The sequence below is a fragment of the Marmota flaviventris genome, chromosome 5 (assembly GCF_047511675.1).
Source record: "Marmota flaviventris isolate mMarFla1 chromosome 5, mMarFla1.hap1, whole genome shotgun sequence".
NCBI classification, from domain to species: Eukaryota; Metazoa; Chordata; class Mammalia; order Rodentia; family Sciuridae; genus Marmota; species Marmota flaviventris.
The window spans coordinates 159,600,060-159,622,290 of record NC_092502.1 but is presented as its reverse complement, the minus strand read 5'-3'; the positions used below and the strand labels follow the sequence as shown (position 1 = coordinate 159,622,290).

At 46.9% G+C, this 22,231-nt stretch overlaps 1 protein-coding gene across 1 annotated transcript in view; it reads left to right on the top strand.

The window, feature by feature from the left end:
* Window positions 1-22,231, top strand: part of Adcy2 (adenylate cyclase 2) — a 374,991-nt gene that overhangs the window by 311,867 nt on the left and 40,893 nt on the right. Inside the window, exons 16-18 of the mRNA XM_027943896.2 lie at window positions 3,230-3,367; window positions 9,562-9,681; window positions 13,677-13,846. Of these exons, the coding sequence (XP_027799697.1) occupies window positions 3,230-3,367; window positions 9,562-9,681; window positions 13,677-13,846 (428 nt within the window). The remainder of the gene's footprint in view (window positions 1-3,229; window positions 3,368-9,561; window positions 9,682-13,676; window positions 13,847-22,231) is intronic.

The window sequence follows — 22,231 nt, the reverse complement described above, 5'->3', positions numbered from 1 at the left end:
ACCTCCCATCAGGATGAAGAGGCTAGTGGTGCCATGATCCCCATTGTACAGACATAGAAACTGAGACCAGAGAGGGTAATGGACCTGCAGAAAATCTCACAGCTCTCTGGGTTTAAACCTGGACCACTGGCTGGTTCTTCTTAGTCCTCTACCCACCTCTCATCTGTTTTAATGTCATTTAGCTATTGTGTCATCCTTTAATGTATGGCAATGTTTTTGCAACAATGTTTTTGCTTTTTGTTTTTACTTGTTTTTCATTATTTTATTTTATTTTTTAATCTTTTCCTTTTTATTGGTGCATTATAATTATATATATCAGTGGGATTTACTGTATTCATACATGCACACAATGAAACAGTATAATTTGGGTGCAGGATGGGAAAGGCAGCGGAGCACAACAGACACTAGTATGGCAATATGTAAATCAATGGATGTGTAACTGATGTGATTCTGCAATCTGTGTATGGGGTGAAGGTGGGAGTTCATAACCCACTTGAATCAAAGTGTGGAATATGATATGTCAAGAAATTTGTAATGTTTTGAACAACCCACAATAAAAAGTTAAAAATAAAAAAAATCAAAAAATAAAATATGCATACAAATTATAAATAGTTAAAAAAAACAGTATAATTTGACCAAGTTCATTCCCCAGTACCTCCCCTTTCCCTCCCCTCCCTCCCCCAATCCCCTTACTCTATTCCACTGGTCTCCCTTCTATTTCTCTTTTGAATTTGTTCTAATTAGTCATACATGACAGGGGAATGCATTTTGACACTTTATACACAAATGGAGCACAACTTCTCATTCCTCTAGCTGTACGTGTGCAGAGTCACACCAATAGTGTAATCAGACATGTATACAGGGTACTAATGTCTGTCCCATCTGTCCTTCCCCTCCCCACTGCCCACCCCTCCCCTCACTTCCCTCTACACAACCCAAAGTTCCTTCATCTTCCCTACTGCCTCTCACGATGGATCAGCATCTGCTTATAAGAGAAAACACTCGGCCTTTGGTTTTGGGGGATTGGCTTATTTCGCTTAGCATGATGTTCTATAGTTCCATCCATCTACCTGAAAATGCCATAGTTCATTCTTCTTTAAGGTTGAGTAATATTCCATTGTGTATGTGTACCGCAGTTTCCCTATCCACTCATCTACTGAAGGGCATCTAGGTTGGTTCCACAGTTCAGCTGTTGTGAATTGAGCTGCTATAAACATTGGTGTGGCTGTGTCCCTGTAGTAAACATCCCTTTACTCTCTGCCTCTTTTGCATTTTCTTCCTGAATCATTCCTAAAAACCTTGTTGACAAGTCTGTTTTCGATTTTTTTTTCCTTTTTATTGGTACATTAAGTCCATTGTCAACAATGTTTTTAGGAATGATTCAGAGAGAAAATGTAAGAGGCAGAGAGTAAAGGGATGTGTACTAGTGATGTTCAGAAGGACTTTTAGTTGAGTTTTACTGCTGTCTCACCAGGCCCACCGCTGGGTTAATGGAGCAGGTCCAAGGGCAGATTTCTTTACTTGTGATTTTTTTTTTAAATCATTACCTTTTTGTGTTTCCTGTCTTGGGTCATCGTCTTGGTCCACCGTCTCTTTAGCATAATGGTGAGAATGTGGATGATCCCTGGAGAGTGTGTAGGCTGCTTGTCCTTCCGCATGACACATAAACCCCCTGCCTGCAGCACACTCGTCAGCCACACCTGGGGGGACTCTGCATCCACCATCTCACCTGGTCCTAAGGGTGCGCCCTGGGAAGGTGGCCCTCGGGCAAGGTGAGCTCATCACTAGAGCCACAGTAAGTGGTGAGGGACCCTGGATGTCATTCTGAAAGGACTCCATCCTTCTTGCACTCAGCAAGCTGCTCCTGCAGCCACGCCTACCCAGCCAGCAGGGGGAAGCAGCCCACAGTCTGTCTGTCCTTCAGAGAGTGAATGGAAAAGCAAGACGTGGTGGACACTCAGCAGAAGTTTATTCCATCAAATAGAAGAAGGAAATCGTCATGGATAGTACAGTCTGAGGAACTTTGAGGGCACATGCTAGTGGGAAAGGTCAGCTCCCAAGGACACAGGTGACGTGACTCTACTCACAGGAGGTCTCTCCAGTGGCCAAAGTCATGGAAACAGGAAATGGAAGGACAGTTGCCAGGGTTGGGAGGAGGAAGAAACGGGGAGTTCTTGACTGAAAGGTGCAGAGTTTCAGTTTTGCAAGATGAAAAGCTAGATATGTCGCTCTGTGGTGTGAACATAGTTAATATTTCTTACACTTTAAAGTGATCTAGAGAGTAAATTTAATAATATGTTTCTCCACATGATTAAAAATTGCCTAGAAATCTTTTTTGAAAAAAATTTCTCTGTGTGGAAGACAGACTGGCAGCCAGGACGAGGTGAAGCCAGCCTGCCCATGCCACTGGGCACCATCTTTGTGGGTTTAGACTCCAAACTAAGCCTGTGGTCTGTTTGTATTTTCTTTTACATTTTCTTTTTTGTATTTACAAACACATACATTTTTGTACCAGGGATTGAAGCCAGGGGTACCTAACCACTGAGCCACATCCCCAGCCCTTTTTATATTTTTATTTTGAGACGTGGCCTTGCTAAATTGCTGAGACTGGCTTGGAACTCGCAATCCTCTTGCCCCAGCCTCTCAAGCAACTGGGATTATAGGCATGTGACACTGCACTGGGCTCTTTTCCATATTTTTATTGGTGTCTTATAATCATGCATAATGCATTCATTTTTACATATTCATACATACACACAAATATAACAATATAATTTGGTCAATTTTGTGGTCTGGTTGTATCCTTGCAATCTGCCATTGCAGCAGTAAAAGGGGTGGGAGATGTGTTCATCTGTTTTCTACACAAATCAGCTGAATTTATAATAACCATTTCAGATGAGATCCTGCACATCCCCACAGTGGTTTAATTAACTGACGTGTTTCTCCTGCCAACAGAATTACTTAAAAACATAACTTCAGGTTCATTTTAAAAGGCATACAGGCCCCTCATACTTTGTCTTAGAAATTCCCTTTGTTCTTCATGTGTAACCGTGATACCGACATGATTTTATTGCAGTGTGGCTTGGTGGGGGTCCCCAGGGGAGGGTGGGATGTGCTTGTCCAATTCGCGGATGGTGCTGATGCTCCTTGTGGTTTTAAACCCCATCATTAATAACCTCTCGAGGACCCACTAAACCGCTGCGCATTTCCTTTCTTCCTCTCTTCTCAGCAATGCAGCAAAAAAGCCTCTGCCTCTCTCCTGTGGCTCTGGAAGTCGTCAGGCATCATCGCCAACCGCCCCTGGCCGCGGATCTCCCTCACGGTCATCACCACGGCCATCATACTGACCATGGCCGTGTTCAACATGGTAAGCCCCAGGGCTCGTGCCACGTAGGGCTCGTGCCAGGCCGGGCATTCTTGCCTTTCATGGCCTGTCCTGGTGCAGTCCTTTGGTGACACCCATTACTGTAACTCCTTTGGTGACATCCATGGCTTCCTGCCTATTAAATTCAGTGTCTATCAGCTGCAGCAAATTTCTCCAAGGAGAAGAAGGTTTCCACAGGTGACCTGGAGAGAGCCGGTGGCTTCATAGGGCAGTACCTACCTGTGTCCTTGCTCCTGGTGACTGCTTGGCAGAGCACAGAAGTCACAAGGAAGTGCTGTAGGACCATCACACTAAGAGGGTGCAGCAGACGAGTGTCCTGCCCAGGACTTTGGAGGGCTGATTTCAAACCCGGCTCCTGACTTATGCTGTGAGCTTTGGAAAGATTTCCCTGAAGTGTGACAGGCTCTGTTTCCACTTCTGGAAAGTGACAGCCAGGATTTATCCACCAGGTGGTCCTAAGGCTGAAGTGAGCTGAGTTCTCTCCATGCTTAGGTCAATGCTGGGCATTGTATCAAGTGGAACCAGTGACCACTCTTCCCATACCTGTATCATCATTACTGGTGTCTACCCCAAGATGGCACTTAGGCGTGAGTGTGCTTGGAGACACATTCTCCTTATTATTCCTTCATCATCATCATCATCATCATCATCATCATCATCACCATCACCCAGAAGGGTCCTTGATACTTTGCAAGTGGTTGGAAAAGCAGAAGAGCATGAGAATGAGTTCTTGCTTCTCAGAAGCCTAGCATTAGGTTGAGGTGACAGAGCACATACAATTTAATACTAATGTCGTTTTCATAAAGGAGAAAGCAGTCATTGCAAAATAGAAAAGATTCTTTCTGCATATAAATGCATAAGTGTGTCCCAGGGCCACTGCTGGAGCTCAGAGTGGGTCCAGAGACAGCCCACTGGTGGACCTGTTCAGGAATCATCCTGATGCACACCAGAGGCAGCCACTGAGGCACACAGAGGTGGCAGGAAGGCAGAGCAGACCTGCTGGCTGAGTTCTGAAGCACGAGGAGTTCACCAGAGGGACCTGAGGAGGTGGGGCCAAGAGAAGGTGGGCAAGAAATGAGGAGAGATGGCCCTTGGGTCTAGAACGAGAGCAGAAATTTGCAGAAAGAGTAGTGAAAAATAGGGCTAAGGAAGTGGATGTTGGCCCTGGGTGCTCACATGGAGTCCACCCTCAGCCCCTGCAACAGGTCACACAATTGCCCCCAGACACCTGGAGATTCAGGTGAGGCCAGTGCCTGCTAGAGCCCAGATAGGCTGGAGCCCCAGCACAGGAGTGGAGTGGTCTCTCCATCCTCTCCATCAGGAGGACCTGCGTCTTGCCCTCCTCCACCCTGAGGATGTCATGGGGTCGTGGGCAGAGAGGTAGGTAGGCAAGAGCCTCGGCTAGAGATGAAACCCGAGTGTTCCCACAGAGGGTTCCCCACGCTCAGCCTGTGGCGTGTTGTGCATTAGTGCTGCCCTGAGATCGGCTCCCCGGGAAGCGCAGTCAGCTCAGAGCAGTTTTGTAGATTAAGCAGCAGGCGCCAGCTGAGTCCAAGGTGAACTCAACAAGGAGGGGCAGAGAAACAGCACTCTTGGAGGATAACAGGGTGCACTGGCAGGAGTTCTGAGTGGTTTTTGCAGCCAGAAAGTTGTGTGTCCTTTCCACTCAGAAGTGAGTGTCTGCTGCAGTGTCTTTATCATCAAACTCCTCGTCTCCCACCTGTGCTCACCTGTGCCCGTCAACGTGCTTCCTGAGAGTTCACCTTCACTGGCCAGTAGCAGCGTGTTATAGCAATAAGCCATCTGACATGATATCTGCATGGAAAGATATCTCTTTAGGAGGTCTTTGTTTTCTTCATATTTCCAAACATCCTAAGAAGTGAATTCTATGTAAGGAGTAGTCGCTCATTAGTTTCTAAGTGAGTGATTTAATAAGTAATGAGTGAGTGAATAGGTAAGTACCTAACCTTCTGAAAAAGAAACCATTGCCTTTTGTGTAAAATCCAAACGCAGAGTTATTAGGTAAAAATTTTAGTTATTAAAAATCAGGTAATTTTTTAGGAGAGTTCAACTGGGAAACATCTGATTTGGAAGCTGACCACATGTCATGTGGGTAATTCGTAATGCTAGATGGTAATTTAGTGGCTGTCTGTGAATGTTTGACAAGCACAGCACTTAGGAGACCTCTCTGCAGCAACCGGGATACTTCTAGAGAGAGGTTTGTCTTCAGTACCAGAAGGAAGTCTCCCACTGTTGTCCTTCCTCACAGAGAGCAGAGTGCATTGCCAAGGGAAGTGGAGGAGTCCCTGAAGACCCTCGCACAGGGTGACAGAGGCTTTGAGAGGAAGTTACCAGGGACGGGGAGAGAGGAATGGTGGTGCTCCGTGGGACAGAGCAGCCCACACTGAGCAACCTTCTCTGGGGCAAGGAAATGGCTTTCTAGCCCACCCTGTCCTTCCATGCAGAGGGAAGGGGACCAGTGGCCATTTTTATTGACACCTGGTGCACTGAGATCAGTGGCTCTGGTCCGTGCAGGTGCTCTAGTATTTATGTCAAAGCAAAATCATAAGATGGTATGGAAGCTGACGTTAGATATGGAAAGGAAGTAATTCTACCTAGTAGTAGTGCCAACTTATAATTTATTAATCACAGAAGAGCTTGTCCCCGGGGCTGTGCCTTTGATCACATCAAACGGTTTACGAGGAAATGCCCTTAGCTCCTCCGGTCCCCTGCTGCTGAGCTGGAGGGCAGAGGCGGACCCAGCCTCCTGGCCACACTCCCCACTGGGTGGTGCCACCAGCTTCAGATCATGGGCGCAGAGCAGGCAGGTTAGAAGGCACCCCCACAGGTGCAGTACCAGGGAGTTGTCTTGCCTCTCACCCCCTCTCACCTGGGAAAGTGGACACCTCCCCTGGGGGCCAGCAAAACTCCTAAGTTTCTCTTAGGGACAAAGCAAGGAACTTTGGTTTTTTCCCTTTTGTCTGTCCTTAATGTTTGCTATTCTTTGTTGTGTAATAACACGTCTGACATAAAACGTATCCCGTAACTCTGACAGCATGAGACTCAGTGGCATCAGGACATAGGCAACTCGGTGCAGTGGTCACCACTGTCCACCACCAGACTTGTGCAAGCGGGAACTCTGTCCCACGAAGCACCGCCAGTCCTCCCTCCCCTGTCCCTGGTAACCAGCGTTCCACTTTCTGTCCCCGTGAGTTTGCTGGTCCAGTACCTCCTACAGGTGGGCTCACAGGGGAACTGTACTTGTGCCTGGCTCATCTCACAGCACGCTGTGCCCAAGGCCTCGGCTTCTTATTGAGGCCCAGCCCCTCTACAGCAGTGAGCCTCAGTCTCCTGCATTTCTCCCGAGGAGGGCACACCGCCCTTATTAACAGCTTCTCCAGCATCTTCTGCCATTACCCAGTTTGCCTCAGAGGGAGACAGTTGGGAATAATTTGAGATGGCCTGAAGCTGCCCATGACTTCCCTCTCTTGTTGACTATGGAGCTGGGCCCCTTTCACATTGAGACTTTTCATCCATTTTTAATAACTACTTTTTTTTTGAGCCTGCATTTTAACAGCCCTTGTGAGAGTCAGAGCCAATAAGAGCAGTGTGTTCAGAGGACCAGCTTTTAAAATTTCATTATGCACTGACATTGAGAGTACAGGTCAAGTTTCATATAAAATAAATTGTGGGATTTTATCAGGATATTTTTAACATCTGATGTTCATCTGTTTGATATCAAATATCTCAATAAAAAGTGGAGAATAACCAATTAACTGTCCACCTTCTTTTTAATATAGGTTCTTGATATCAAGTTGCAGGTGCCTGGTGTTGAACTTGAGTTCATAGCACATGTGTGAGCTAGACAGCCCTGCCAGGGCTTCCTCTGATCCTTGACACTGCCACCCTGGGACTGCCCTTGTCATTAGGCAATTTCTTCTGACAAACTCCCAAGAAAAGTATTATACGTAAACATTTCATGAATTTGTAAGCCTCACAGACAAGGGGTCAGCTGAGGTCACTGGAAATGCCACTGAACTTCAGATTGTATGCAGATGGCAGGCACAGTACCATCAGGCTTAAGGCGCCATATCAAATCGTGTGCTGACACTTGGACATGCTCTGAAAAACATGATCTTAAGACGATTCTAATTGCCTGGGAAATGTAAAATTCAGAAGTAAAGTAGACACAGTGCTGTTAGCACCGAAGGGGGGTGTCTTATTCTGGATGACAGTGTCACTTTCCCAACCACTACCAGGACCGAACATGTGCAAATGCCCGCGGGTAGTGCTGATGCCGAGGTTCCCCATGTGGAGCCAGTGGGGAGGGTCAACTCAGAAGAAAGGGAGACAGGGGATCAGAGGTCACTTGGCTTAGGGATGCTTGAGGAACACTGGAAAGAGGCAGCCGAGGGGCCGATGAGGCCTTCGTGCGCAGAGAGACCGAGTTCACTGTTATGCAGCACCTGTGCCCATGAAACGCTTGCCCAAAGCGTCTCTCTCCTCCCACAGCAACGACTTCACACCCCTTCTTACTTCTTTAGATTCTGTTCTGTGGCAATTACATCAAGAAGGTTTTTTAATCATCTTAAGACTCTGCCTAAAACTAAGTTTGGTGGTCATCCACCAAGTTAACAGTCTCCTGTTATTTGTCATTTCTTGATTCTTTGCTGACACAGAATTTTGGCCATATTAAATCTAAAGCTATAACATTTTGAAGCCCAATATTTACCAAGCAATTTTTCCATTCATTTTTTTCTGATATATTTGAATTGGCACATGTGCAGTTCTACTATGGGTTGTGACACTTTTTGTAAATTCTTTAGCAGTAAATAAAGAAATCTACTGCATTTCTTTGATTTTTAAATTAACGTTTTCCTAAGCCTTACCAAATGACAAAGTGCTATATCTAGTGTTAGTCCTGGGAGAGAAGAGTCTTATCCCCAAGAACATACGAATAAACACCTTCCTGTCTCCCTACGTGAGCTCAGGTGTTGGCCAGTATCTATGCCGTCAAAGGAGATAAATGAGTAGACAAAAGCCGCCGGAAATAATTCAGGGAAGTTTTGTTTTCCAACTTCGAGTATGAATGCTTAGCCTTTGCAGAACCACTGCCTAGATTCACAGAGGAGATGGATTTCTTCCAGCCAGGTGAACATGGCCCAAGTCACAGCACTCTGGTTTATCTTTCCAGAACATTCCTCTGACACTCAGCCACATTACAGCAGGTGACCCTGGGTCACCTGGTCTAGGAGAGAGACTGGTAGGGGTGAGAGAGGGAGGAGAGGCTGAGTCATTCCAGCCTAGCTAACAGGCCACCACGGCCTTCTGGGTGCTATTAGTGACCACATGACACAAGAGCTCACTCTCTTTGTCTTTTTAGGATTCCTTTTTATTCTCCCTGAGAATGTCCATCCTCTCGGATTTGTGATGCCTTACCCAGATGTTCACAAACAGTTACCTTTTGCCCATAGTGTTAATTTTCTTCTTCCTTTCTTTCTTTTTCTTTTTCTTTTTTTTTTTAATATTGGGGCACCCAACCACAGAGCCATATCCCCAGTCCTTTTTATTTTATTTATGTTTTTATTTTAAGACAGGATCTCTAACTTGCTTAGGACCTGGCTAAGCTGCTGAGGCTGGTTTTAAACTTGTAATCCTCTTGCCTCAGCCTCCCAAGTTGCTGAAGTTATAGTCATGGGCCACTGCACTGGGCTAATTTTGTTTTTTGAAATCAAAACCCACAGAACTCTATTGACTCACTTAGCATGTGAACCAAGAAGGCACAGTTACTGTAAGAGACCTTGTTCCCGAGGCTCTGGTTGTCTTGGAGAGCAGAATGTCACACACGTGGCCGTGCCAGCTAGCCGAGCCCTCTGTCCCAGGCTCTGTGCATTCAATATTTATACAGGTGCTTCTGTTTTCTTTAGCATCAATCTTGGAGCCCTGGCATGCTTTATTGAATGTGCAGCACAACAGTTATTTAGTTACTGGATAGAAATTCCCAAGGCTTCAAACAGGACAAGATGGGAGACATAAGTGTTTCCGGTACGGAGACACTGTCCTATGAGCCATCCTATTCCCACACATAAGGACACAGCCGCTCATAAACAGCACCCACCTGATAAGTTTTAAATCTCATTTGCACTAACTCATTGAAAACACCTTTCTCTCTGCAGTTTTTCTTGAGCAACTCAGAGGAAACAATCCTCCCCACTGCCAACGTGTCAAACTCAAGTTTTCCTGCCTCAAACAACCAGGCAGCAATTCTGCGTGCACAAAGCTTATTTTTCCTGCCGGTAAGAAAGTGGCACTTGTCACTCTTCATGTCATTTCCTTATATGCTGTCAGTCTGGACAGTGTATGTCAGCAGAGGTCTGTCCTGGACTTTGCTCCTTTCTCAACTTCACTCCCTGGGTTTGTAGAGGGGGTCCTGAATTTACAGATACAGTGGTCACTGGCGTCCTAATCCAAGTGTGAAAACACAGGAGTCTCGTGGTACTGCTGCCAACCCTGTGGTCTTCCTTCTCCTGCCCGCCCAGTACGTCCAGCATGCACCTGCCCTGGGCATCCACGGATGTGTGGCTGAGTTTCTGAGTGTGTTGCTCATGGGCTTTGCTGACCGGTCCAGTGCATTCATGTTGCCCCGCAACGCTGTGGGGATGGAGTCCACACCTCCCACTTCTGCCTCTCCTGTGATTCTGTCCTCAAATAATTCTTGCTGACTCTTTTTGACCAGTGTCACAAAGGAACTAGACTGAAATGCCAAACTTTCAAAGACATAAATTTTTCTAGTGGAAAAAAAAAGTTAAATCAGTCACTTACTACTTAATTTCTTTATTTCATGATTTTATTGAGAAAAAAAATTTAGACCCCTCTCTTCATCTTCTGAATCACCATCTAGTAGTAGCCCAGGGTCTTCCCATTAACTTCTGTCTCCACCGTCAATTTTGAGAATGCCAATGGACTCTTGGAGACTGAAATTGGTAAATGGATACATGTATTTCCAAAGTCACCTGCCACTGTTTTCAACTCCATTAGCTGTGACAATAGATCCCTCCATTCTTCCTTTACTGATGTTCTCCTTGATAGTTTGCTTTCACCCCTTTTCTCATCATTTTAAGTTCCTAGGAATCCCACAGCTCTGGTACCAAAAACATTGGCCTCTGATGTTATTTGGGGTTCCTGAAGCTGAGGCTGGTCCACGGGCAAGATGACCAAGGTCTGGCAGCAATGTCCCCAGGGTTTGGGAGGAGGGGAACCATAGCTTCATCCCTTGTCCAAGGGGTCCTGTCTTCCAATTGAGTGTCATCGCAAGCCCTGGTCTGGATCAGAGACCTTGTCTTTTCTACTTAAGTTGCGTGACACGTAAGAGACAGAATTCACCACGAGGGTGTTCTGGTTGTAATCCCCAGGGGGCAACTGGGAGCATCTGCAAATATACAAATATAAATATTTCCTGTATGGTTTGCCTCCTCCTCCTGGAGCCGGTGACATCCACATGATCCACAGCCCAGTGGGGAGAGAACGCCAAGTAATTCTTCCCAGCATTCACATGGCAATTTAAGTTGAAAGTTTAAAGTAAAAATGCATTTTTTTATAGAAAAGAAAGTATAGCTGGCAAGAACAATTTTTAAAAATCTCTCTGATATGTTTGGGTAGAACAGCTCACCATCATTAAAGGAATAAGACCACCCCTACGAATTTCACTTAGGTTCGTCTATTATCTTTGCAATTGGAATAAATAATTAGAAACCCAAGATGGGAAAGGCAGCATTGCTTAACCTGAAAAGAGATGAACAAAGTGCACGGTAGAGTACTGAAAATCTCAGTAGGATTTAGTAAGCAGGCTTCCCTCCTTCCAACCTTGAGTTCCCAGAAAGCAGATTCTGGTCAGCTCTGCCAGGGAGGCACCTGTCCACAGGGGCTGTCTGCATGGAAGCTTCAGGATTAACTCAGGAGCTCAGAGTCCCTGAGGAGCCTGGAAGCACCTTGGCTCCCTCCTTGAGAGGTCTCCAGGGACACCACAAAGCTGTGCACCACACAGTCCTTTCTCTCAAACCCACGTTACATCATGCCTAAGGTTGGCAGGTGAGCAGAGAGGAGCAGGAGTACCCCTTCCCTGCTGGGGGCGGCAAAAAGTGACATAGCTCTTCTTAATGCCAACTATAGGCCACCAAGAAAACCCAGACACAGGTGGACTCTTTTCCTTGCATCACTAATATTGGAAATTAGTCTTAAAGATGGACAAACACAGAGGTGAGGTGTTTGTCAAGGTATTCATATAATATTAGCCACAAAAAGCAGGGAAAAGACCTCAAAAGTTACTAAAAGCAATTTTTAAATAAATTTTGTTATAACCACACTATAAAATTCACCCAGCCTTTATGATAGAGGTTGTAAAAATATTTAGTAACATAAAAATATATGCACTTATGGAAAATTATTAATTGAGAATTACTATAACTTCCAAATAGCATGATCGTCACTTTCTAACATAATAACCCTGATTATTATTAGTAGCAAAAAAAAAAGATTAGAAAGACAAACAAAAAACTAGCCATGTTAGCTAAGGTGGTTTTGGGGATTGTTAGAGACCCTCATTTTCATAGGTCCTTCTTTAACATCAAATGTATTGTTTCCACAGCAAGGAGGAAAGGTCATTTTAAAATGCCAAATTACCCATAAAGGATCTTTGTCACATAAGCTCTTCACACCACAGTGGGCATTATTTATGTACAATGCTATCTCCTTCAATAAACTGCCTCATGAAGTAGATATTATTCAAATTCCCATTTTGCAGATGAGGAAACAGAGGACCATAGACATCAGTAAACCCCTGAGACAAAGCAACTATTACTTGACATAAAACATAAGCTGATTTCATCAATTACATCAAAAGTGGTAAACATGACTAGCAGTCAGGTTACTGGTAAGTATATCCTAAGAGGAGTCAGTTCAGTGGCCAGCTGCCAGAACTCTCGACCCCTGAGCGTTCTTCCTGGTGGGTTGAATGATGTGGATGGGACAGCTGGTCTGCAGGGCTCCAGCCTCACCTTCTCCCTCTCCACGCATCCCTCTTGGCTGTCTGCGGCTTCCCCAAACTACCTGTAACGGCGGACCACATTTTGCACAGCTCTGAACATCCTTGAAAGACTAGTTATTAGAAATTGGACTACTGCTTGTCATTAGCGTAAATATTTTAGGTGGTGTTCCTGAAATGTGGGTACTTTCCCAAGGCCTAGGAATGAATTTTAAAATGTGAGATCTCGAACATTATTTATAGGTATTGACACATGTTCCAAATGAGGGGTCCTGTGGGGACCTGCCGCAACCCCCCAGTCCTTCCAAAACCCACATATACCCGTTGATATACATACCCTTTTACGAAACTTCTCATTCGATTCGGTGACACTGGTTGAAAACTTTGAGTACAACAGTGGTTTCCAAGTGTAATTTTCGTGACAGAATTCCTTTAAAAGTCAAAACTTACAAAGAGCCCCAGGTTGTTACAATATAGCTCTCCCCAGGCAGGCCCTGTTCTGAACTGCTTTGTCATATTTACTTTTCCCAAGAGTTTGCTGAGGTGGGGTCTTCGTCCCTCCTGAGAGTGACATGAGGAAGAAACGGTTTTGCCTTAATTGTCAAAATAAGCCCCTCGGCCATCAGATGGGGCAGGAGCGCCACCTGGGAACTTCACTCTTTTGCTGGTTCCAGGGCAACTGCAGGGCTTTAGAGAGTGGTTGGGGATCCTCCTGATCACTGACGAGGGGACCCCTGACCACTGACGAGGGACCCCTGACCACTGACGAGGGGACCGCCAGGTTGCAAACCAGCATTTCTCACACTCCTTGTGGGAAATTTCATTTTGCTTTATTTATTGAATTTCAAACACCAAAGATCCTATGTACTATACTTTTTAAAAATTCCCTGAATGTAGAAAGCATCATAACTACTTTCGTTTTCAAAGAAATAAACGATGTTTGCCTGTGGAATATCCTCAATGTAGGATTTTTTTAAAAAAAATTTTTTTTTCAAAAAGTGTTTGGCAATGTATGTGCTTATTTTTATTTATCATGCCAGGATGGATCAGAAAGCTGTGGAATGAGTAATTTTCAAAAATCAAATGTACTCAGGCATTTGGCTCTGGCTCAGAGGTAGAAACAGGGGCCTGCTATCCCAGCCAGCTCGCAAATTGACCCCGTGAGCTTGACGTTGGCCCCCAACTCGATGGTCAGCATCTCCCTGTAGAGAGAGGTCCTCAGTGACTGTCTGTGCCCTGTCTCCTGTCCAGTACTTCATATACAGCTGCATTCTGGGGCTGATATCCTGCTCGGTGTTCCTGAGGGTGAATTACGAGTTGAAGATGCTGCTCATGACGGTGGCGTTGGTGGGCTACAACACCATCCTTCTGCACACCCACGCCCACGTCCTGGACGACTACAGCCAGGTCTTGTTTGAGAGGTGAGTGCTTGCTCTTCCTCCTCCGTCTCTAGTTCTCTCACGGGGTGTTGGGTGCAGATGGGCAGTGCCGTGTCACTCATACTCGCTCCAAGAAAGCTGGTTGAAGGGATGGTTCAGGGAGATGTGAGTGTTTTTACTATCGATTACGTAGAATCCATATCATCTCATACACTTAGAAAGTGTGAAGTGGTGAGGATTTGCACTGTAATCTGAACCATATGGCTAGGAGCAATCTGCTGACATTTGAGACTGAATAGTCTCCGATGTGGGGACTGATCCTGTGCATTGACATACAGCCTCTACCCACCCACTGGATGCTGATCACCATCCCTCTGCTCCAACTTGGCAACCACAAATGTCCCTAGAAATTTCCAAATGTTTCCAGGAGAGCATGGCCCCAATTCAGAACAAAAATACTGCAACATAAGTAGTCATGTTCATAAGCTATAGTGCTAAATTTCTCAGTAATAATTTCCTAAAATTCCACTGTGGGGAGGAGAAACTGCTGTGGGGAGGGGAAACTTCTTTGATCAAACTTCTTTGATACCTAAGTAACTGACTTCCAGGAGAAAAGATCCCATCAACCGTCCCAGCCTCAGGACCAGGGCAGCAAGAAGGGTCCATGGGGAGGGCTGGCCTGTCAGGTGTACTCAGTCGGGTTTGTGAAGTTCTGTTATCTGATTACTTCCATCAGCTTAGGGTGAGTTTTAATCCCCAGCTTGAAAAGAACACCTTTAATTCATCGTGATGTTCTCCGTTTCACGTCTCAATAATCAAACATTTCATGGCAGATGTCAGTTTGCTGATGGACACCCTGGCTTCAAAATGTTTTCCGAGTTTTTCACATTCTCTATGTGCTTTAACATCAAATGAATGCCTTAAATATTTACATAGATGTGTTGCTGCAGAAAGGTTTGTACTGACGGCCCCAGGCCACTGGTCCAGTGGGCAGAAGGTTCCCCTCGCTGGGAACGCTCCGCCCAGGGCCAGCTCCTTAGAGGCACCACTGCAGGGAATTCTTTTCTCCTGATTTAATTTTCGTCATCCTCCACTGTGGAACCCTGATGGTCTATCATCAAACTGAGGCCAGTGGAATTGTGAAAATGCAGAAGTGTATGAAAAAAATTTATGATTCCCCAGCCAAGATGAGAATGAAATCAGAAGTTAATTTTCCTATAAATTCTTAACTTGCCAAGCAAAAATGCTTTAATATCTCTACTGTGTGCAGAGAGCCTTTATCCTGTTCCTAAATGAATGTAGCCTTGCTGATCTTTGCATAAAGCTATTGATGATGCTACTGAAGCTCCCATTATTAAATCTAAAGTGCTAGGATGTGTTTCACATTCAAAGCAAAAGAAAAAATCAAATTAGCAAGTTTTTGATGGGGACAGATTCCTTCTGGGGACCCAAGTGAGGCACATGAAGAGGCACAGGATCCCTGAGTGGAGCCCCAGCAGCAGGAGCAGTGTCCCATGGAGGAAGAGGAGAGTCTAAGTTCCAGAGCACTCTTGTGGCCAAAGCCTCTCTTGGTTTGGCCCTTAATGACCTGAAGCCAAAGGAGGCTCCTGTGGGTGTGTCAGTGACACCTTCACTTCCCCGACACTGAAGCCAGCACCTTCTTCAGGGGACGCACCTGTGTTGCAGTTCCTAATTCCCCCGGGGTTCCTGGCACTTCCTGAGCAGTGCCTGCATGAGCTGGCACAGAATCCCAGAGCTCTCCTGTGCTGGAAGGGCATGTCACTGACACCATGGCAGAAGGACATACTACCTCAGGATCCACAGACCTTCTCTAACATCAGCCCAAAGGTCGCCACCAACAAAAGACCCTGGAGAGCAGGAGTGGAGCACCCCCACTCCCAATTCCTCCAGCTCAGTGCCCATTGGAAACTGCCCTGTGACTCATGCCCGATGCACAACCAAAGTCATGTTCCCTCCAGCAAGTGGTTGGAAAGGTTTCCTCATCCTCAACCTAGGGTCCCGATGCTGACACGACTCTCACAGATGTGAAAACAGAATGCTCCCAAGAGAACTCCGCTGTTCTAGCATGGTGCCCAGGGGTGCCCTTGGAGAAGAAGCTGACGGAAAGGAGACCAGCAGCACTCACTTCCCGATGGCCAGTCCCTGACACTGAAGTCATGGCGCTCGGTCCAATCTCTTTGCTGTCCTGTTTCTGGGCACCACGTCCCCTTCCCACTCCTGATTTCCTGCCTCTTGCTCTGGTCTGCCTGGGCCCTGTGCTTTGGCTGTGGCAGGTCAGCATCCTTGCTGCCCACGGAGGCCCTGGCCTGCTCCTCAGTGGTAATGAGTGCTCTCAGTGGACCCACCTGAGCTTCTGGCTCTCAGCTCACATATACGCAGAGACTGAGCATCTCCTCTGTCTTGGTCCCCTGGGTGAATCAGGCATCTCTGAGATGTATATGCCAAGGACTTTAACACTCTCTCTCCAACCAAGCAAAACAGAAGATCTGAACCAACTTCAGTGACGCTGGCATGTTGGAGGTGCTCAACAAACTCTGTGAATGGATGAATGAGAGTGGGACGTGCTCCTGGACAATCCAGAGGACCCAAGTGATGGCCAGGGACTCACTCTCCTCACATTTCCCTGAAGACAGAGCCCACTTCAGCTCATTAAGGACATGTCTCTTCAGGAACCACATCAGTTTTGTTGATGTCTTTAAACTTTCATAACAAAGTTTGGAGAAGGCTTCTCTACTTAAATGTAGTGCCAGAAACGGATCACAGTTTGGACAGCGTGGTTGTTCTGTATGAGTTCACCATGGCCCTTTGGCAGGGACCTTTACTGACCAAATTTGACATTGATCAGCTACCAGCCAACAAAACAATACAAACCCACAGGGCATTTTTGCCTGCAATGTTAGCAAAGCAAACAGGAGAAATAGGGATTGAGATCAGGGAATAATTCAGAACAGGGCATCAAAGATAGTTTTACAGATTCATGAACATGGAAATCAGACTTTTCAGAAGGAAATAAGATGACTTTGAGAGGGTGTGCCATCAAAAATCCATCATGATGTAATGTCCACAGCATCCCAGTGCTTACCCTACGGGGTTCTGATGAGCCGCCTCATGGTGAGGGTGTTTGTGGTGTTCAGAAGGTCCAGAACAAGATGTTTTCTAGTTCCTAGGTGTTTTCAACAGTCTTCCATTTTGTCTGTAGTACAAAATATTTTACTGAGTTGCTCACGGTTCCAGTTTTTATAACAGGTCACTTTTTCCCCAAGTTCTTAGCTATTAAATACCCTGAGTGCTCTTCAAGGTTGGTGGTGACGTTAATGACAGTTGATATTGCCGCTAATGCTTTTTTCTCAGAAACACTTCCTCTTCCCATGACGAAGGCTGGCTACAGAGCCTGAAAGATGCTGTCAGGTTTTTATGAGTTTCTGTTTTTGCAGAACTGGAAAGCCTCAGGGGGTGGGTGTTATCATTTCACATGGACCCAGGCATTAGCTTAACTTTCTAGAAGGCTGGAGATGTTGTTCTTTTAATTCTAGAAAGGCATGGGGAAGGGGGAGCTCCTCAGAAGATCCACTAGGAGCCCTGCAGAGTACCCTGCTCTGTGTTGGAACTTTAGCTGAATAAAATCAATGTTCTGTGGGGACACATGGATGCATGCTTAAGCAGCAGTCACATCCAGGATCTCAGGACTGTCACTGTAGGGATGGCTGTGTGGCCCCTCCTTCCACCTCATCTCCCTGTCCAGGAGAGCCATGGAGATGCTCGGATCTCCATATATCATCGAGAGCTGTGAGTGAAGACCTGAGTGTGGTATTCCCCTTTCCCTGTGTTTCCCTGTGTCTTGAAAATCCCAGTGACTAGAACTTGAGAAACTGTGATGTATTTTGTCCAACCTGGAATTAATCAATATTGAATCTGAATCTTGAAGAACTGCGGAATTCATCACACCCAGGAGAGGACAGGGGAGAACTGTACTTCTGTCCCTCTGAGACAGTTGTGGGTATTCCCAAGCACCTGGAATCCTCTTAACTTTCCCTCTTGTAAATGAAAAATGTAGTCCAAATCTACATCCTCCCTATGTTTGAGTTAATATCAAAAATTTTAAGTTACTTTCTGATTTAATATCAGCTTTCTCCATCCTGCCTGTTTCTGCCACTCCATGCCATCTTCCAATAATATAAAAATGTTTCTCTGTTTGGCAGCAGAGAGGGAGGAAATTCCTGCTGCCCAACTTAGACAATGAAGCACCTTCACTCAAATTCGACCAAGCTTTCTTTCCTTCTTCAGAAAGCAACCCTTAGTAATTAGCCCCTTGATCCAACCCGAGATAGAAAACATCTTGGGACTGTATTCCTCTGCAGGCAGAGATTTGACTTCTAGGCCTCAGCTTTTGTTTTGCTTGACTTAAACTAGGGGGCAGGATCGTGCAAAGCCTCTGCCCACAGACTGTGCCGGATACCTGCTTCCCGCCATCAGCTCTTTAAGCGAGGAAGCCAAGTGCCTGCACAGCCCAAGGCACCAGATCGCATTTCCACAGCTCTTCTCCTTAGAACCAGTTGCTCCACAAAATGAACCATGGCTGCGTTAATCAGGAAGCCCTGTTGTCTCCATGGCTGGGGGCAGCACAGCTCTCCAGCCCCACTTATATGGCTTCCTGATCTGTGTTCGTACCCAGGGCTCTGTTCTAAGCATGAGTCTGACCTTGTGGCATCTGTGTTTGCAACAGTGGAACATTGGGCTGCACTCTGGGAAATTTGCATAGGAGGCTGGTGAACCTGTGTCCAACCAGGTCATGAAAGAGTCTAGAAAACCCTTAGGGGATCTGCCCCATTCCCAACCCACCACCTTGTCCCTCGATTCCTTGGTTTTACCGAGCACTCTGTGCGTGCAGTTCCTAGCTGAGCTGCTGTCCTCTGCTTCATCACCAACTGTCAGTGGGACTGGACATTGCCACTGCCTTGGTGGCTTGGTGGGGGGGGGGGAGGAGAGCCTCAAGAGCTCATCAGGAGAGCCCCAAGAGCTCATCAGGATGCTGAAACAGCAGGTGGGACCATGGTGATGAAGGACCCCATGCATCTCAGCAGCCCCCCACCCAAACCAGACCTGGATGAGGATGCAGCGACAGCCAGGGGCTGCCTCTGTTTTCCCTTATTCATTTTAACCTCAGCATGTTTCTGGGGGGTTGCTTTGCTTTGCTCTGACAGTCCTATCTTCTGGTCAGGTGGTTTAGTCCACAGCCTGTGCCAATTCAGATGCAGAAACTTCATCATATTACACAAAACCCCCCTTTCTGCATCATCTGACATTAGGGCTCCCAGGAATCCAGGCACTTCTCATTGGCAAAGTCAGGATTGTGGTGTGGCACAGAGATAGCACAGAAAGCCAAAAGATACCCCTCCTAAAGACCCTGAGGGTGAGGGTGAGGGTGGGTGGCAACAGGGACAGTGCCCCCGTCTTGGCTTCAGCTTTATACCATGGGTCTGGGGGTCCGTGTCCCCAGGGTCAGACTAATTCTATCCTCCAAAGAGCTGAAAAGACCTGATTTTACTGCAATCTGTCTGCTCATTGCAGCATAACAGAAACTAGGTTTGTTTGGGGACTTTCCATTAAAAAAAAAAGATTTTATTTTACCTAGAAAAATGCAAAGTTTTAAAAGTAAACTCATCTTTTTGTGTCTGTATGCTAGACTGCTTTCCTCCTAAGAATAACACAAGTGTCCTGTTTTACTCGCCTTCTTTGCATTTAGGTCAGCGGCTGGGTCACCGGGTCGTCCCTCCACCCTCTCAGCCTGTTCCTTAGGGCATGTTGCTCTTTAGAGACCCTGAAACTTGTGGGTCAGGAAGATTGCTCTGCACCAGCCTCAGGCAGAGAGCCAGCTGCACATTACCCTGTGCTGCAGGCGTGTCTGGGAGCCTGAATCCCTGGAGTCTAATTTTCAGATAGAAAGAAAGCGTACTGGGCTGCACCGTGACTGCCCTGTCCCCTTGCTGGAAATCACAGTTAGAACCTTCCAGTTACACTGGCTGCTTCCTCCGCACTTCATACCTCAGCAGTGGCAGCACCCGACATGGCAGAGTCCAAAGCAGATCTTACTCTTCAAACATGAGGGCGACAGAGTGCTCGGTACAGCTGGCTCTCATTTCTATACAAAAGGCTAACCTGATTAGGGGTTGAATTGTGCCCCCCAAAAGAAGACAGGTTGAAGTTTGAACCCCAGTTCCTCAAAATGTAACTTACTTGGAAATAAGGTAGTTGCACATGTAATTAAGCTGCGGTCATGCCAGAGTGAAGTGGACCCCCCTGATCCAGTGTGGCTGGTGTCCTCACAAGAAGATGGACATGGGAAGAGGCAGACACACAGGGCAACCGCCATGTGGGCACAGGAGTGATGCAGCAGCGAGCCAAAGGGCTCCAGAGATGACCAGCAAAGCCCAGAAGCTGGGACAGGCGGGGCAGGGCTCCCTACAGGTTCCAGAGCAGTGTGGCCCTGCGGGCACCTGGATTGCAAACTTCCAGGCTCCAAAACCACCGAACAATGCATTTCTGTTGGTTTGAGCCACTCGGCCACGGTGTCCTGTTACAGCAGTCCTAGGAAACTCACAGTGATCCGCAGGCTGGACAGGACTTGGGGGAGATGCCACAGGGCCTTGGTCATCTCCTCCAGATCCCCACTGTGCACCCCCTAACTGCCCACCTCGCCCACCTGCACCCAGTCTACAAAGAATTCTACAAGGATGGAGAATTTGTCACTCAGACTTCAAGAGCCATAGTAGGATCTGCTTATGAGTGGCCCTTGGTGGGGACAAGACCTCTGGTAGACGACAGCAGCCCCTGTTGCTAACTAAAAGAAATTTTTGAGAAATCTGAGTAAAATCTTAGAAAGTACAACAGAACCCTCCTTGTGGACAGAGAGTTTCAGAAGAGGTGTCTGCGCACGGACGCCCAGTGATCTGCAGGTCGTTTGGGTCTTGCTACTTCTGAGGCCTGTTTAGGTCTGTTTTCTCCCATCCTCTCCCCAGACCAGCAAGCGAGGCTGCCCTTGTCTCTTGCTTCCTGTACATTCCTACTTTCACCCACCACTACTTTAAGTCAGGTGCAAGATCTGGGGAGGGAGGTGGGGCAGGTTCTCCCTGCAAACCAAGGTTCAAAATGCATTAATGTGAAGAGTCCACAGAAAGGATCTCCCACAGCAGGTGGCTTGTAGACACATTCTGTGTGTTAACTGAAAGCCACTCAGGACCTAAGGTGCATAAGGGGGGCCCGGCTCTGCTGGCCATCAGTGTGGAGGACCTGAGCTGGCTCTGTAGTTTTGGGACAATCGGTCCCTTGTGTGGGAATGCAGATGGAAGCTGAGCTTGGATTCGTTACACGGGTGAAGCTGCTGCAAAATCCCGACCTGGGCGTTAGCATTTTACTCTTTGTTTGAGCTTTTAGTGGTAACAGGTGGGATGGGGGATGGCATAGCTTCTTTCTCTGGCCCTTTGGAGTTCCCAAGTCATGCGATGCTCATGAAACAACAGGAGAACCGGAAGCCAGTACCAGCTTTAGGGCGCCAGTTGGTGGGCACTGCTTTCACTAGCCAGTCAGTAGTGTCTCTACAGTACGTGTAGAAGAAAGGGTTTACAATTCACCGAGTTCAGCGTTGCTTTTAGACAGCACAGCTGAAATGACTGTCACTGGCCCAGAGAGGAGCAGCTCCATTTCAAGAAGTCAGTCCTGGTGAGACGCCATCCACGCCACCCTCAGAGACAGAGACCTGCCCCTGGTGGCTGAGCATGGACTCTTCCAACCCATAGCAGGTGGCAGGTTCCATAGGGAGCAACGAGCCTTGATGCAAGCACGACCTTTCTGGAGGGTTCTTGGGTTTCCAAGGCCATAGCACCCTGGCACTGGGTGATCATGTCTCCTGGCTCCCACAGGAGTCCTTCCTCTGCACGTGGCTCTTTCAGTCTGTCCGTGAGATTTGCTGATATGGACGTCCTCATCTTTTTCTCCAGCTCTTCCCAGCCCCACCCCTTCCCTTATCGGCCTGCAGTTAACACTAGACATCAGGAGTGGCACTGATGAAGAGCCCTCTCTGCGTCACTGGTGCAGGTTTATTAGTGTATCTGCTGCGCTGCCCTCACCAGTCCTAAGGCAGGCATCAAGACTCTTTGACAGATGAGGAAACTGAGGTGTTGACAGGTTTGTCCAGGGTCTCCCAGCTCAGGATCCCACTCCAGGCTCTCCCACCTCACAATCCACCTGAGCTCTTCAGTTTCACACCAAGTTCTCTTAGTACCTCATTCACCTTCCAACTCTATGCAGAAACCAGAAAAATCACAAAACAAGGCAACCAGAGCAGGAAGCGATGGCCTGAACTCCATTAAACCTACTCTATGCTGCTTCTGTGACAGGTGCCCTTCTATG